The sequence below is a fragment of the Alosa pseudoharengus genome, unplaced genomic scaffold (genome assembly GCF_046254945.1).
Source record: "Alosa pseudoharengus isolate Yale_2024_CS ecotype anadromous, Long Island Sound unplaced genomic scaffold, YU_APseudo_1.1 YU_APseudo_1.1_scf_16, whole genome shotgun sequence".
NCBI classification, from domain to species: Eukaryota; Metazoa; Chordata; class Actinopteri; order Clupeiformes; family Clupeidae; genus Alosa; species Alosa pseudoharengus.
Window position 1 is genome coordinate 32,585,203 of NW_027468630.1, and position 13,273 is coordinate 32,598,475.

Sequence of the window (13,273 nt, forward strand, 5' to 3'; positions counted from 1 at the left end):
TCTCTCTCTCTCTCTCTCTCTTTCTCTCTCTCTCTCTCTCTTTCACTCACTCACACACACACACTCACACACACACACACACACACCTCTGTCTGTCTCTCTGCTATCCTCCCTCCCTCCCCCTTGCTCTTTATGATGGGGCTCTTTGATGTGCTTCCCGGGCAGGTCTGAAAGGTGTGCAGCCCGCTGGCCAGCTGCCCTGTGTCTGGCCGTGGTTTGGCGGTCACGTGACCTCTGGGAAGCAGGCGGTCTCTCCGCGCTCCAACTGTTGATCACGCGGCCCTGGTCACTACTACACGCCTCCACGGAGGAACTGGACCCTGGCCACGCCTCAACACAAAACGCCGCACAAGCATACAGTGCACACTCCTCCAGACTAGTGGCCCGAGGCTAGAGGCTGAGTCAACGAGAACACGACTGAGCATTATCACATCAGACTTCAGTCGGAGGCCTCTGACCGCTGCCCAGCGGAAGCCCCCACATGCGGTCTCTCTGTCTCCTCAGAGCGATTCCACATGTGCCACTGATGACCCCTGCTAGTGCAGATAAAGAATCTGCCCCCTGGCCAAAAGACGAGGCATTAAGAGATGAAAAATGGCATAATTATTTAAACGATTTAAGATGCAAATGATGCCTCTGAGCGCCTGGAAACCTCTTCTCAAACTCAAGCTGTGCTTCTTTACTTCAATACAGGGCAGAAAAGGCACAGGAAAGCCATAGTAAAAACGGCAGTAACATCCAGATGTGCGCTAAAATTTGGATGTGTGTGTGTGTGTGTGTGTGTGTGTGTGTGTGTGTGTGTGTGTGAGCATTAGTGTTAAGTGTGTGTATGCATTGCATACCCATGCAGACACACACACAGGTTCCTGACCTACATTCAGTGGCTCAGCGGCGCAGCTCTCCACTACAGACTCGCAAATCATCAGCGATCACACCCAGCATCTGCCCCAGTCCTGTCCACCACCACCACCACGCCTGCCCAGTCATGCACACGGCATCGCTGGAATCACACAGCGCTCTACCCCCCCCCACACCACCACCACCACCACCCTCCACCCTCCGTACCCTCACCTGGCCTTCTCTCCTCAGAGCCCTGGGTTACTCGACATCAACGCTCCTGCTGATGCTTTTAGCTCCAGTGCAGGGCGAAGTCTCTCGCTATCTCAGGCTAACTCAAGGCACTGCTGTAAACCAGCCCTGAATTCAGGGTGACAGTTGTCAGTGGCGGGAAATATATTCTCATCTAAAGCTACTATTTCAGACGGCCGTGGCAGAGTTACCCATTTCTCTACAGAGAGCAAAGAACGGAAAAGAGAGAGAAAGAGACCAAAGTCCCATCCATTTTCCTGTGGCTGATGTGCGCAGCGTTTCACATCGATTTGCACTGTAAATCTTTTGTTGCAAGCATCCAATCTCTGTTCTGTGCTATGTTGGTGTGTGTGTGTGTGTGTGTGTGTGTGTGTGTGTGTGTGTGTGTGTGTGTGTGTGTGTGCGCGTATGTGTGAAATTCTCTAGTTTGCTGTTTCGTCCTTGAAAATTCCCCACACTCAATCTTCTACATGCTCCCCAACACCCTCAGCCCAGCACAGTCCCCTGTGGACCTCAGCGGAGGTAGGATGTGACCCTTGCTGTGTTATAGGGCATACAGGAATGCTCCAAGCACAGTCAGCTCATTAAAATGCTAGACTGTAACCTTCACACACACACATACACACACACACACACTTACACACAACCACCCTGGCACAGGAAAGCAGCGCACCTCAGGTGACCACTAAAATGAGATCAGTGAAAGCCCCCACCACAGTGAAAAAACTACCATGATACGGTAATAATACAACCAGCTGCCTTTATCGTCCCTCTGCTCTTGCCTTACTACATCATTTGCCTCAACAATATATCTCCACAAAGGATCCCCAAATGCACTCCCACCAACAATGACTTCAGTGGTTGGCCAAAAATAACCCAGCCGCCCACCAACCCTCTCCAGAGCTGTGAACAACGTCTTTGTTCCCACTCGCCGTCCTCACGGACCACTTTCTTCTGCAACTTCTTTAAGGAAGGGCTACGTTTTGGCTCTTCAGCCCTTTGTTTTGTTTTCTAAGGACTTTGGAGGAGGAGGAGTCACGCCCAAAAAATGTCCTCAGAAGCATGAACAAAACATACCTTTAGGGATGGCATTAATGGCTGCTATTTTCAAAGAAATGAGCTCATTTAAAAGAGCTGATAGCATCTTATCACGGAAATGAGATCAAATCCCTACAAGCGAGTGGGAAACGTAAGACGTGCTGCTGTTTCCTCATTCATAATTGGGTCATAATTGATATGATCGGAGCTCACTGTGAACCACTCCACAGGCCCATGAGGAGCACACCCAAGCAAACACACACTTCCTTCCTGTCTACTTATACTGCAGAGCCAGCGCACTGCCACAACACACCAGAGCTGAACCATCAAATGTATACAGCTGAAGATCTCCTCCTGTGCAGATGCCCGGTGGAGGGTTCCCTCCTCCACAGATTAACCCATATATAGAGGGAGATCCTTGCCCACTAATCCCTGAGAGTCTTTGTCCCCTGTTATCACACAAACACACGCAGAAATGCAAAGACGTGCATGTAAAGCCCACGCTTGGCAGTCAGTCGCACACACTCATCCACTGTCCTACCTCTGGTGTTGGTTGCCATGTCTGCCACCTTCTGAAAGGCATCCAGGAAGGCCACCGCAGCCAGTACTGTGGTCCTGAGAAGGAAGCAAGACAAAGATGGACTGTCATTACATAAGAATCAGCTAAGCCCATGTCATTTGGTTTGGGACTGAGAAGGAAGGGAGGATTTAGATGAGTACTCCAGATAGGTGCATCTAATACACTGGGAGTGAATTCCCTGTGTGCAGTGTGGTAAGTTTCCACTATGTGCAGTACTTCTCTGTGTGGCTGTGTGCCAGGCTTTGCTCCAGGAATGTGTGTGTGTGTATTAGAAAGCAGACGACAGGCAGGCAGACAGACAGACAGTCAGACAGACAGACACAGACAGACACAGGAGTCTGGTGGAGAGCCACTCACCGGAGCTGGGAGTGCAGCTTGGTGGCCTTGGCACTGAAGTCCTCCCACACAGGGTATGAGCACTGCAACAGAGAGAAGGGCACCAGTTACATTCAACGTGTGGATGGATAGGTCTGGGAAAATGCTTACTGCAAAAAACACATTCTGAAGTAATGGTCTGAGAATAATTAATTAAAAGAGGTATTTGGACTGAGGATCTAATCACAGATGGAATGCTGATTCAGATAGAAAGTAGGTGATTCATGTACTGTTGAAATAGAGTACTAAATACATTAATTAATTAAATAAATAATATATGTGTGTGTGTGTGTGTGTGTGTGTGTGTGTGTGTGTGTTTGTGTGCGCGTGTGCGCGTGTGTGTGTGTGTGTGTGCATGTATGTGACGTCGTGACAAGAGAGGCTACCCTGCGGCAGGAAGAGGGTGTTGTCCTATGATAAGGACATGAGTAGCGAACAAAGCTCAGCTCTGTTGCCACGGAAACATTGCAGGCACATGAATTTCTGTGATATCAAGTTCATAATGGATGAATGAGCCTCCATTCAGTGGCCTGTGGCAAAAACAGTCCAGCACCACACTAGTAAAAATAGAGGAGAAAAAGCAGCCGATGACTAACCACATTTCCCACATCGTTTTAACCAATTAATCTCCCATCCTGACAGTGTCCTCCCCTGCTCCTCAGCAGCTATTCTTATCTACACTCATATGTGTGTGTGTGTGTGTGTGTGTGTGTGTGTGTGTGTGTGTCTGTGTGTGTGTGTGTGTGTGTGTGTGTGTGTGTGTGTGTGTGTGTGTGTGTGTGTGTGTGTGAAAGAGAGAGAGAGACACCCAAAGCCCATGGGGTCTTGCTAGCGTGCAGCATTCTCTCCAGCACTATGACAGGTCCATGTTCACCTCTGTTTCATCATGACACATTTGGTTGGCTGTTGCCATGCTGTGATGTGAGTGTGGCAGATGAAACGGCGAGTCTGTGAACGGGCCTGAGATTAGATTCACTCCATAGCACAGCTGGAGCTGGAGAAAGTCAGTGGGCCGACCACGCACAGCTCAGCACCCCCACCTACCCAAAATACCCACCTCCGCCCAAACTAGCACCAACCCCCTCCTATAAAAACCCTGCCTGCTCATGCAAAACCTTCCCCCCTCCCCTCCCCTCCCCTCTCCTCCCCTCTCCTCCCCTCTCCTCTCCTCTCCTCTTCTCTCCTCTCCTCTCCTCTTCTGCATATGGAGATGGCTGAGGAAGGAGAGAGGGGAGGAGGTAAAGAGACCAGAAGAAGAGAGACGTAAAAGATGGGAAACAAAGAGAGAGGGATGGGGAAAGCGAAACAGGAAGTAAAAAAGGAGGGGCAGAAAAGAGGGAGGGACATTGGTGTGATGTCACAGTCGGATTGCCGTGACAACTGGTGGAGGGGCCGGGGTGAGGGGAGGAGCCGTGGGCTCGGCTCGTCTCCTCTCTCTGATCCGGCGTGGCGTTGCTGCTGTTTGATGTCTACTAAATCCGTCTGAAATCAGAGCGTGATATTCCCCCATGGAACCCCCCGCTCCGTTTGAAGTGGCCTAATCTCGCCGCGCGCGCCTCAAGTCCATCACACGGAGGGGGCTTGTGCAGTCGAGATAAGGAGCAGTGACGCCCCTTATCCTCCCACCCTTAATACACACACACACACACACACACACACACACACACACACACACACACACACACACACACACACACACACACACACACACACACACACACAGACACCCTTACACACCCATGCCACATTAGTATGTTCACTGCCCAAATCCAAAACTGCGATGGCCTGCCCATCCATCCACGCCATGATGCCCGATGATCGTCAGCTGGCGCCATTTCACCCGAGTCATTTCTCACTTCGCTCTCCTCCGCTCTGGGTCCACACTCACACTCACCCGACCCACAAACAATTAGATAAGTGCCTCTCTCCAGCCCTGCACTGTGGAGAGGGGAATGGCTGGATGGCTCCCCAGTAAGGGAAGCAGGCTATTTTCTTTTTAGCCTAACCAAGCGAGAGAGAGGAAGGAAGAGAGGGAGCAAGTGAGAGAGAGTGAGAGCGAGAGAGAGCAAGAGAGGGAGAGAGGCATTACAGGTGCCTTCTAATCAGGAGAGGAAAGTAAAGGAGCATGCACCAGAGAGAGCCGGCTGCTGATGTGGGGGAGGACTCTGCCTTGTGGAAGAGCTAAGAGCACAGTCCAATACAATCCAGAACTGAACTTTTATCCCAAATGTTACCACAGCTTCACACAACGCTATCTTTTTACAGTGACTGCCAAATGGGGACAAAGGTGGCAGTCTAACTGGTTTCTCATGGAATCAGAGAGCCACTGGCACCCCCCCCCCCCCAATACACAGCACATTGTCTCATGAGGAAGCTTCTCCAACACACATATTGCACACTGCCCTCTCCCCACATACACAGCACACTATCCCATCTCCCCTGTCATCCCCCCCAACACACACACCAAGACCCCTGGCAGTTGGGTTAGCCCCTTGAGCCGTGGATCTGCCCAAGGTTTCTTCCTTGGTAAGGGAGTTTTTCCTTGCCCCTGTTGCTCTTGGGTGCTCCTTGTTGGTGCCCCCCCCCCAATCCCAATCCTCCCCCACCTTTCTTATGCAGCCCTTGCCACGTAATCTACTAAACCCCTCTTCTACTGCACTTTTTACCCCCCCCCCCCCCCATAAATGCACAAATAGGCTGACACCAGACATAATTTCACTGCATTTCTTACTTCCAGTAACTATTTGCATGTGACAATAAACTTCCTTGTATCCTTGTATCCTTGAATCTGCTCTAGTCTGTAAGTTTCAAGCATCCAGATGAAGATAACCCCATTTCTGGTATTAAGAACACATAGTGCAGCGGAAAAAGTTGGCCACCTCCAACTGTGTTGAAACTTTCAGACTCCCAGAGTATCACAGCAAGAGGTCTTAAACAAAGAACCATAAGCGCTTAACTGGCAAAATCCACATCGCACACCACTGTAACTAGCCAACCAATTAAACGTAGTCTACTGCAACTCAATACAAAACCATCTCTGTCTTTGAATGAATCATTTCACATGTGCTAATGAAAGGCTTTACAGTACGGCTTCATCTCCAATTTCTTTCCGTCTTATTTCAGGAGGGATTCAGCGGGACAAAAGAGAAAACGAGAGCGCATTAGCCTTTTTCTATCTGTTCAATGAGGTTATTCCATCGCTCAAACAGAGAGGTATCAAGTCCAAACAATTGGTGGGTTCATGTAATTTTGATTCATACCCATAATTGAGCTGGGCTCTCTTTTTAAGAACTTTCTATAGAGAACTGGATGTAGTTTAATTGGAGGGATTCGCATCCTGGTTTCATAGACACTGGGGTCAAAGGTGGAGATGGTTGTTACAGATGACTATCAGAGAGGGCGCATGTAAAACAGCCCAGGACATGAAGTATCGCCACACACCTATGTCCCACATTAAATTTATTTTAAAAATGACTCAAATGGCTTTTTTTTTTTTTTTTTAAGTATATTTTTGGGCTTTTTTTGCCTTTATTAGGACAGGACAGTAGAGAGTGACAGGAAGCATGTGGGAAAGAGAGATGGGATCAGGAAATGACCGCAGGTCGGATTCGAACCTGGGTCCCTGTGGGCACTCGGACCCGTCTATGGTATGGGTGCTGTAGCCTGCTGCGCCACAGCGCCCCTCAAATGGCTTTTGAGTCTGGGTATAAATGGCTCATTGCTCATTAAAGTTTAACTATAAACTGATTAGACCTCTAACCACATACCCACACACATACACACGCCCCTCTCTAAAAGTCCTCCACACACACACACAAACACACACACACACACACACACACACACACACACACACATACATATACACACGCCCCTCTCTAAAAGTCCCGTCCACCTCAGCCAATGTCCTCCAGCTGGCAACACTGTACTTAGAGAGCAGAAATAGAACATGTGCTCTAGTAGTACATGGCCAAGCTTGTAATTCAACCTCAGTGGAAACCAGCAGTGAAGCCAGGGGACACTTTGGGGGGAAAAAAAGAAAGTCCCCGTTCCCTGTTCGGGAGGGACAGTCTGCAGTGTCACACGTTCATTACTCTCTGGAAGACAACGCTATCCTCTACCTCTAGCGCCGCGTCTCCTCCTGTCCATCAGGTTGCTTAAACACCATGTTTGGCAAATCACCGCTCTCAAATTACATTAGGAGACGGGCGGCAAGTTGCCTGTCAGATGAAAGGAGGAGATCGCCACGCTGCATAATTTATGAGCAGGGGCGCGTGGCCAACTCCGCCACACTAATGAAGGGCCACGATCGTGACGGTTGGCGCTCCTCCTCTGCCACGCGTGCTCAAGGTGGCAACACTGACACCTCCGCTGAAACATTTCAAACAAATGAATTAATTCTGCTGAATACGCTCCAGTGTGCTCCAGTGTCACCATCACCCTTTTTGTCTGGGGTAAAGTTGAAGCAATGCAGGATGCGCTCCCTGGAACCTGAGGGGACCTTGACGCGTTCTCTGATAAAGGCAGTTCTCCTGCACTTGACATTGCAGCTTGCAGACACTACAACAGCAGATAAGAGGGCGAGAGAAAGCGCATCGCTCGCTCGTTCTCGTGGATGCTGTTGACAGCCACCCCTCCTCCACCTCTCCATGCATAAAGGGATGAATGAAAAAGATGGAGGCAAAGTATATCTTGCTTGTCAAGGGGGAAAGGGGGGGGGCGGAGGAGTGGGTGGATGCCAGTGGCTGTCTGATTGGCTGGGACTGCTCTGTTGCTTTCTTCCAGACAGTTAATGATTGGGCGGGAGCCCGTGCGGAGAGCGGCTGAAAATAGCCGTCCGGTTCAGTGTGATCAGGGCTCCCAACCCTGCATGCCACTCATTTATGTGAATGAATGAGTGATGGAGGGAAGCAAATCATCTTCCTCGCCATTTAGTGGAGGAGTCTGGAGCAATGCAATCATGAATTATGGAAATCACTTAACATGAGAGCCATGACTGCTCCTTCACTCGGCCTTCATCTCTCTCTCTCTCTCTCTCTCATTTACTCACTCAATCTCTCCCCCTATCTATCAGTCACTCCCTTCCTGTCTTTATCTCTCGTTCAACTTCCCTCAGAACTCACACCTCCTCTCGTAGCACTACTTGCAACTAGTCCAGTTACCACCTGACTAGAACTGACACTCAACTGTTTAAAAACAGCACTCACTGATGCACTTATTCATATTGTACTCTACCTTTTTTAAATTGTCCTAGAATTGTTGAGAGAATTGCTTTAAAAAGCTTAAACTGTTTACCATGTTGTTAGTCGCTTTGGTTAAAAATGCATCAGCCAAATGTAATGTAATGTAAGTAAAGGTCTGTCTGTTTTTTTCTACAACTCTTCTATCATCAGACAATGTTGTTATTTTGCATTTCTCCCTCCTGTCTCTGTTCGTTGTGTTATTCCTCTATATTGTGGTGCACTCCAGTGAACGGCAGAGCCTGGTCTGCAGTTAGTATTGATGGTGGCACTCAGGCTGATTGGACGCTGGCCTTGACGCATATTGTGACAGCCATCAGTCAGAGTCACTGGGATACACAGCTGCTCTGGGATCAGACTACTGGGTAAGATTTCACAGCTCTTCAGTTGATAAGCACGATGAAATAGTGCCTGCACATCACTCTAGGATATTGTACTGATAGATGTGCGTACGGCCTGGGTAGAGTGAAAGAAACATGGCCTTTTTGTTTGCATTTAATCCAAAAAGCACTCACTATCTAACCCTATGTTGGACGTTTCCCTTCAATGTTTTGAGTTCAGTTAGAGACTGCACACCTGCAAACAGCCTACTAGCAAAGAACCAACACCACTTTAAAAACTGTTCAAAGCTCAAAAGTAAAATATTGATTTGACACATTTTCCCTCTCCCCACACAATTATTACCGCTCAGTTGTTTTCTGTAGTCAGCAAAGGCAGTGAACGGGAAGAGTCTGACACACTTAACAAAGCGAGGCCAGAGGAGGCGCTGGCACAGGCCCAAGAAAACCTCTCCGTCCAAAACGAGTCGATTCATCTCTAACGAGCCTAACAAGGGGGCCGCCAAACACATGCTCATTTAGATGCCGCGAGGGCCGCGCGTTGTCATGGCGGTTCCTCCGAGCCACCCAGCGCAAGCGGAGAGAGAGAGAGGGGACGAGCACCAGGACGGGGAGTCACGAGGCAGCCTGTTTCTCCTTCCCCTGCTCCAGTGCCCAAATGGGTCGTCTGAAGAAAAAAAAAAACTAGGTGACACGTGCTGTCACTCACACGCACTCCTGGCATCCCACACACCAAGACCCCATTAGGGAGCCACCGCAGGTTTTTTGGGGCCACACGCTGTACAGGGGCCACTGGCCGAGGCCTCCGTCCATTGCTATCTCTCAGCACCCCCTCTGCAGCCTCAGAAGCTGCCAGGGGTGATGGGGTGCATTTGGGGGATTTTAATCAACTCAGCACCCGTCTGTGTTTTGGCACAGTTAAACACTTCACCAGTTCTGCTTTGTTCATAGTGTATTACAATGTAAGTACTCTCTTTCAAGCAGAGAAAATAGTTAGATGGTGTGCAACCCAGTGGGTTTTAGTCAGTGCTATGGTAAAACTACAGCTTATCTGTGAAGTATGTATGCTGTGAGGAGAATGTCTGTGTGAATGACAGGCGGTCAAGGACTAAGAGGTCAACAGAATGCAAGAGCAGCATAAAAACATCAAATAAATACGGAAATGTTGGTTGTGTGAGCACGTCTGAGAAAGAGATACAGTACAGAGAGAGAAACAGAGACACATGGCAGGAGAGAAGAACTGTGCCGGTATGCATACCTTCACACAGCACATAGCAGAACATGAGAATGTAAACATCAGTGATATATGACAGGCCCAGCTGTCAAGCAGACCACAGCAGCATGGATTTGCCTTGTCTTCACTCCTAATGCCAGCGTTCACACAGCCCCTGGCTCCTCTGGGTTTCTACTGCAGTGACTGACCTCAGGCGCAGTGAGAGCCAAGGGTAGGAAAGGACAGGTGAGCCTCAGCTTGACCCCCCACCTTCACAACCAGTGGCAATCCTTTATGATCTCACTCTACACTCATAATAATCGTGTGAGAGTATGGTGCTCCCAAGACATTACCGCAGGGGATATGGACGAACGAATCAACAAGATCAACAAAAACAGTCTCTTTCTCTCTCTCTTTCTCTCTCTCTCTCTCTCTAAAAGGCACTAAACTGACTCTGCTGTATATAGCATAGAATGACAAGCATGCATACAATGCTTTCCTCTCTCCCTAATACAAATACACACTCTCTGTGTCCACACTGCGGTAGTGTATTTTTTGTAATTGGGAGGAAAAATGTGAGGGGGGTGGGGGTGGGGGGGACACAGCACACTAGCTCACTTCACTAAGCCTCCACATACATGTGCAAAGCATTCTTCTCGGGCTGGATGCTCAGTCACGGTCCGCGTTTGTCCCCTTTCCAAATAAGATAAGGCAAACAGTGGTGCGGCTCACTTCATCCACAGCAGTGCACAAGGCGAGGCGCTGGCTGAGAGACTGCACTTATTGTAACCTGGTGGTGGGGGCTTTCAGCAAGAAGCCTAACAAAGGCAACTTCCAGCCCGGGCTGGGTGATTATGAGATGAGAATGAGAAGTGACCGTTTCTGCCCACAGGGTGCCAGCCCTCAGGAACAAAGAGACGCTCCGAGACAGAGGTGGAGAGAGGAGGAGAGAGCGCACCATTCCAGGCATCCACCATTATGATAATGTGACATGGGGGGAGAAAAATTGAAGTAGAAGGCCTTGACAAGGTTTGACTTTGTGTGGAGATCTGAACATGCCACAGCTTAAGGGGCTTGAAGGCAACCACCCCCATCCTTTGCAGTGACAGACACACATACGTATGTGCCTTGAAGACATATGACATATACACAGAGCACATGCATGTCAAGAAGAGGTATCATCAATAAAAACCTCTGAAACAGAAGGACATAACAATACATCACCAATCACAGGACCACCCCCGACCCCCCAATCAGCTCCTATACACACAGAATGCCTCCAGCCACAATACCCTTCTGTGCTCAGTTCAGTCCAACAGTCCATGTAGCAGAACTGGAGAGTCCTATCACTTCGAGAGGACACATCTGTGATGGGGGGTTATTTTTTATCCACATTTCTTATGATAACTGTAAATGGATCTGGCAGGAGCTGCCCAACAACCAAAGCCACTGATGTTAGAATGACAATGACCAAGCCAAACAAATGGTTTGGGTGACTGTTATTTGACCCACATTGAGAAACCCCTCAGCACTGTAACTGGAATTAGTAATTTCATGCTAAGAAGGCCTGGGGAAACTGCTATTAAATCATTTATTAGTCCAGGATGTTTTGTGAGCCTGTAAGACAATTACAGAAAGGATTTGCCTGCTCACAGCATATAAGAGATGCATAAAGATGTGTGCCTTTGGATGATATGGATGGATATGGATGGATGTGATCTACCAGTGTCAATTTTCATTTAGCAGAAAGCAGTGTTGATATCACTTAGATAAAGAACAGCTGCAGAGATGCACATTTGACACATTTGCTGTCTTTCCAAAAATGGCACGTTGTGTTGGCTGCTCAGAACTAGATGCAATGAGTAATAAATGCGGTGTAGCACAATCTCTTTCCATTTTCACCCAGATCTGCTGGCACCTCTTCCCGACCACCACCCCAAATTGTTATAGGTCCACCAGTCCATAAACTCACTCACATGACAGACAGACAGACATACACTACTGAGTGCAAACACGGCTGTTCCGGTTCTCATGCGTCCACTCGCTGGCTCTTTCAAATTACGCATGACAGAAAATCGATTTTTTTTTCCTCCAAAGGACTGCAAAAGCCACTATCGTACTCACACGCCGAAACATAACTGCAAATACCGTTGCCAGACAGACCAAATAGGCTATCGAAATAGCGGGAGCGAGGCTTCATCTGCTACATCAGCACCAATTGAGCGACACGTCTGTTACCTATTGTGTACCTACAAAAACATTCTTATCTCACGACTACAAACAATGTCTGTAAAAAACAGATCATTGCAAGGACATATGAAAGGTAATGTGCCATTGTAGCATGTTAGTGTGCCTTATGTTTCACCTGCAACAACATGCTTTCCACGCGGCTCGCCAATGGAAAAACAAATGGTTATTGACACATCATTATCTAGCATGATTGCTTTAAACATAAGTCTATGTTGTCTTTGATATGAACAACCGATTCATATATATGACGACAGAACACATGGACAGTGCCAGTGGGCTAATCATGCATGAATGATAGCCCATGCAATCTTAGGGTTAGGATGCAAGTTTGCAGTAAATCATTTCTGGTGTTTAACGATTGATACAGTTGCTGTCACCAACTGACCGTTACATACCTTCATGTCATTGACAATTGCTTGGAAAAGCCCACCAAGCGCCCCGCACTCCTTCTCCACCGACTCCACATCCATAATCCAGGGTTCGTGAATTTATTAGCTAGAGCAATTTCGAGGAGAAAACGGAGCCCTTCCGAATAATTTCCACGACAGCAATAACAAAAAACGTAACGTTTCCCTTCCTTTCCTCTGGACCCAACCAATTCCCGGAGTGTGAGGCAGGATGCACGTATTTGTTTCAAAGAGAAAGGTTAAATAAATACGCTTTAATTAACTCTGTCCTTCACTGTCGGTTCGCAACCACTGCCCGTATGAGATTGGGCAAGTGATGGTGAGAGAAGAGAGAGGTTTTTCTCCCTCTCCCCAGCTCCGGGTCTACTCCCCGCGACAGGAGGCAAAAAACGCAGATGGCACTGCAATGGGCATGCTCATGTTTAGACAGCGTCGCGAAATTGAGTTGGGCTGGTGAAGAGGCAAGAATAATGCTAGAGCGATGTATCGAAATGCGGAGCCGTCAGACAGAGAGTAGCCGGCGAGTGTGAAGCCCGTGACTAGAGCAGATGCACTGGGCTTAGGGGTGCGGAGTGAGCAGGCAGTAATTCGATACATGGGAATCGAAGGGGGCCGGACAGCTTTCTTGTCACATGGAAGCAGGAGGGAGGGGAGGGATACGCCGTCTCTTTCTCTCTCTCATTCTCTCTCTCTCTCTCTCTCTCACACACACATACACACAGATATCTCAGGCAAGCTAATTA

The 13,273-nt window shown here is 48.5% G+C and overlaps 1 protein-coding gene across 2 annotated transcripts in view; it reads right to left on the bottom strand.

Annotated features, from left to right (window-relative positions):
• mtss1lb (MTSS I-BAR domain containing 2b) overlaps window positions 1-13,041 on the bottom strand; it is a 60,885-nt gene extending 47,844 nt beyond the window's left edge. For both annotated transcript variants that reach the window (XM_076287737.1, XM_076287736.1), the window contains exons 1-3: window positions 12,519-13,041; window positions 3,065-3,126; window positions 2,669-2,742 (exon numbers count right to left, since the gene is read on the bottom strand). In XM_076287737.1, coding sequence (XP_076143852.1) covers window positions 2,669-2,742; window positions 3,065-3,126; window positions 12,519-12,593 — 211 coding nt within the window. In that variant the 5' untranslated portion in view covers window positions 12,594-13,041. The remainder of the gene's footprint in view (window positions 1-2,668; window positions 2,743-3,064; window positions 3,127-12,518) is intronic.
• Window positions 13,042-13,273: the final 232 nt, after the last annotated feature.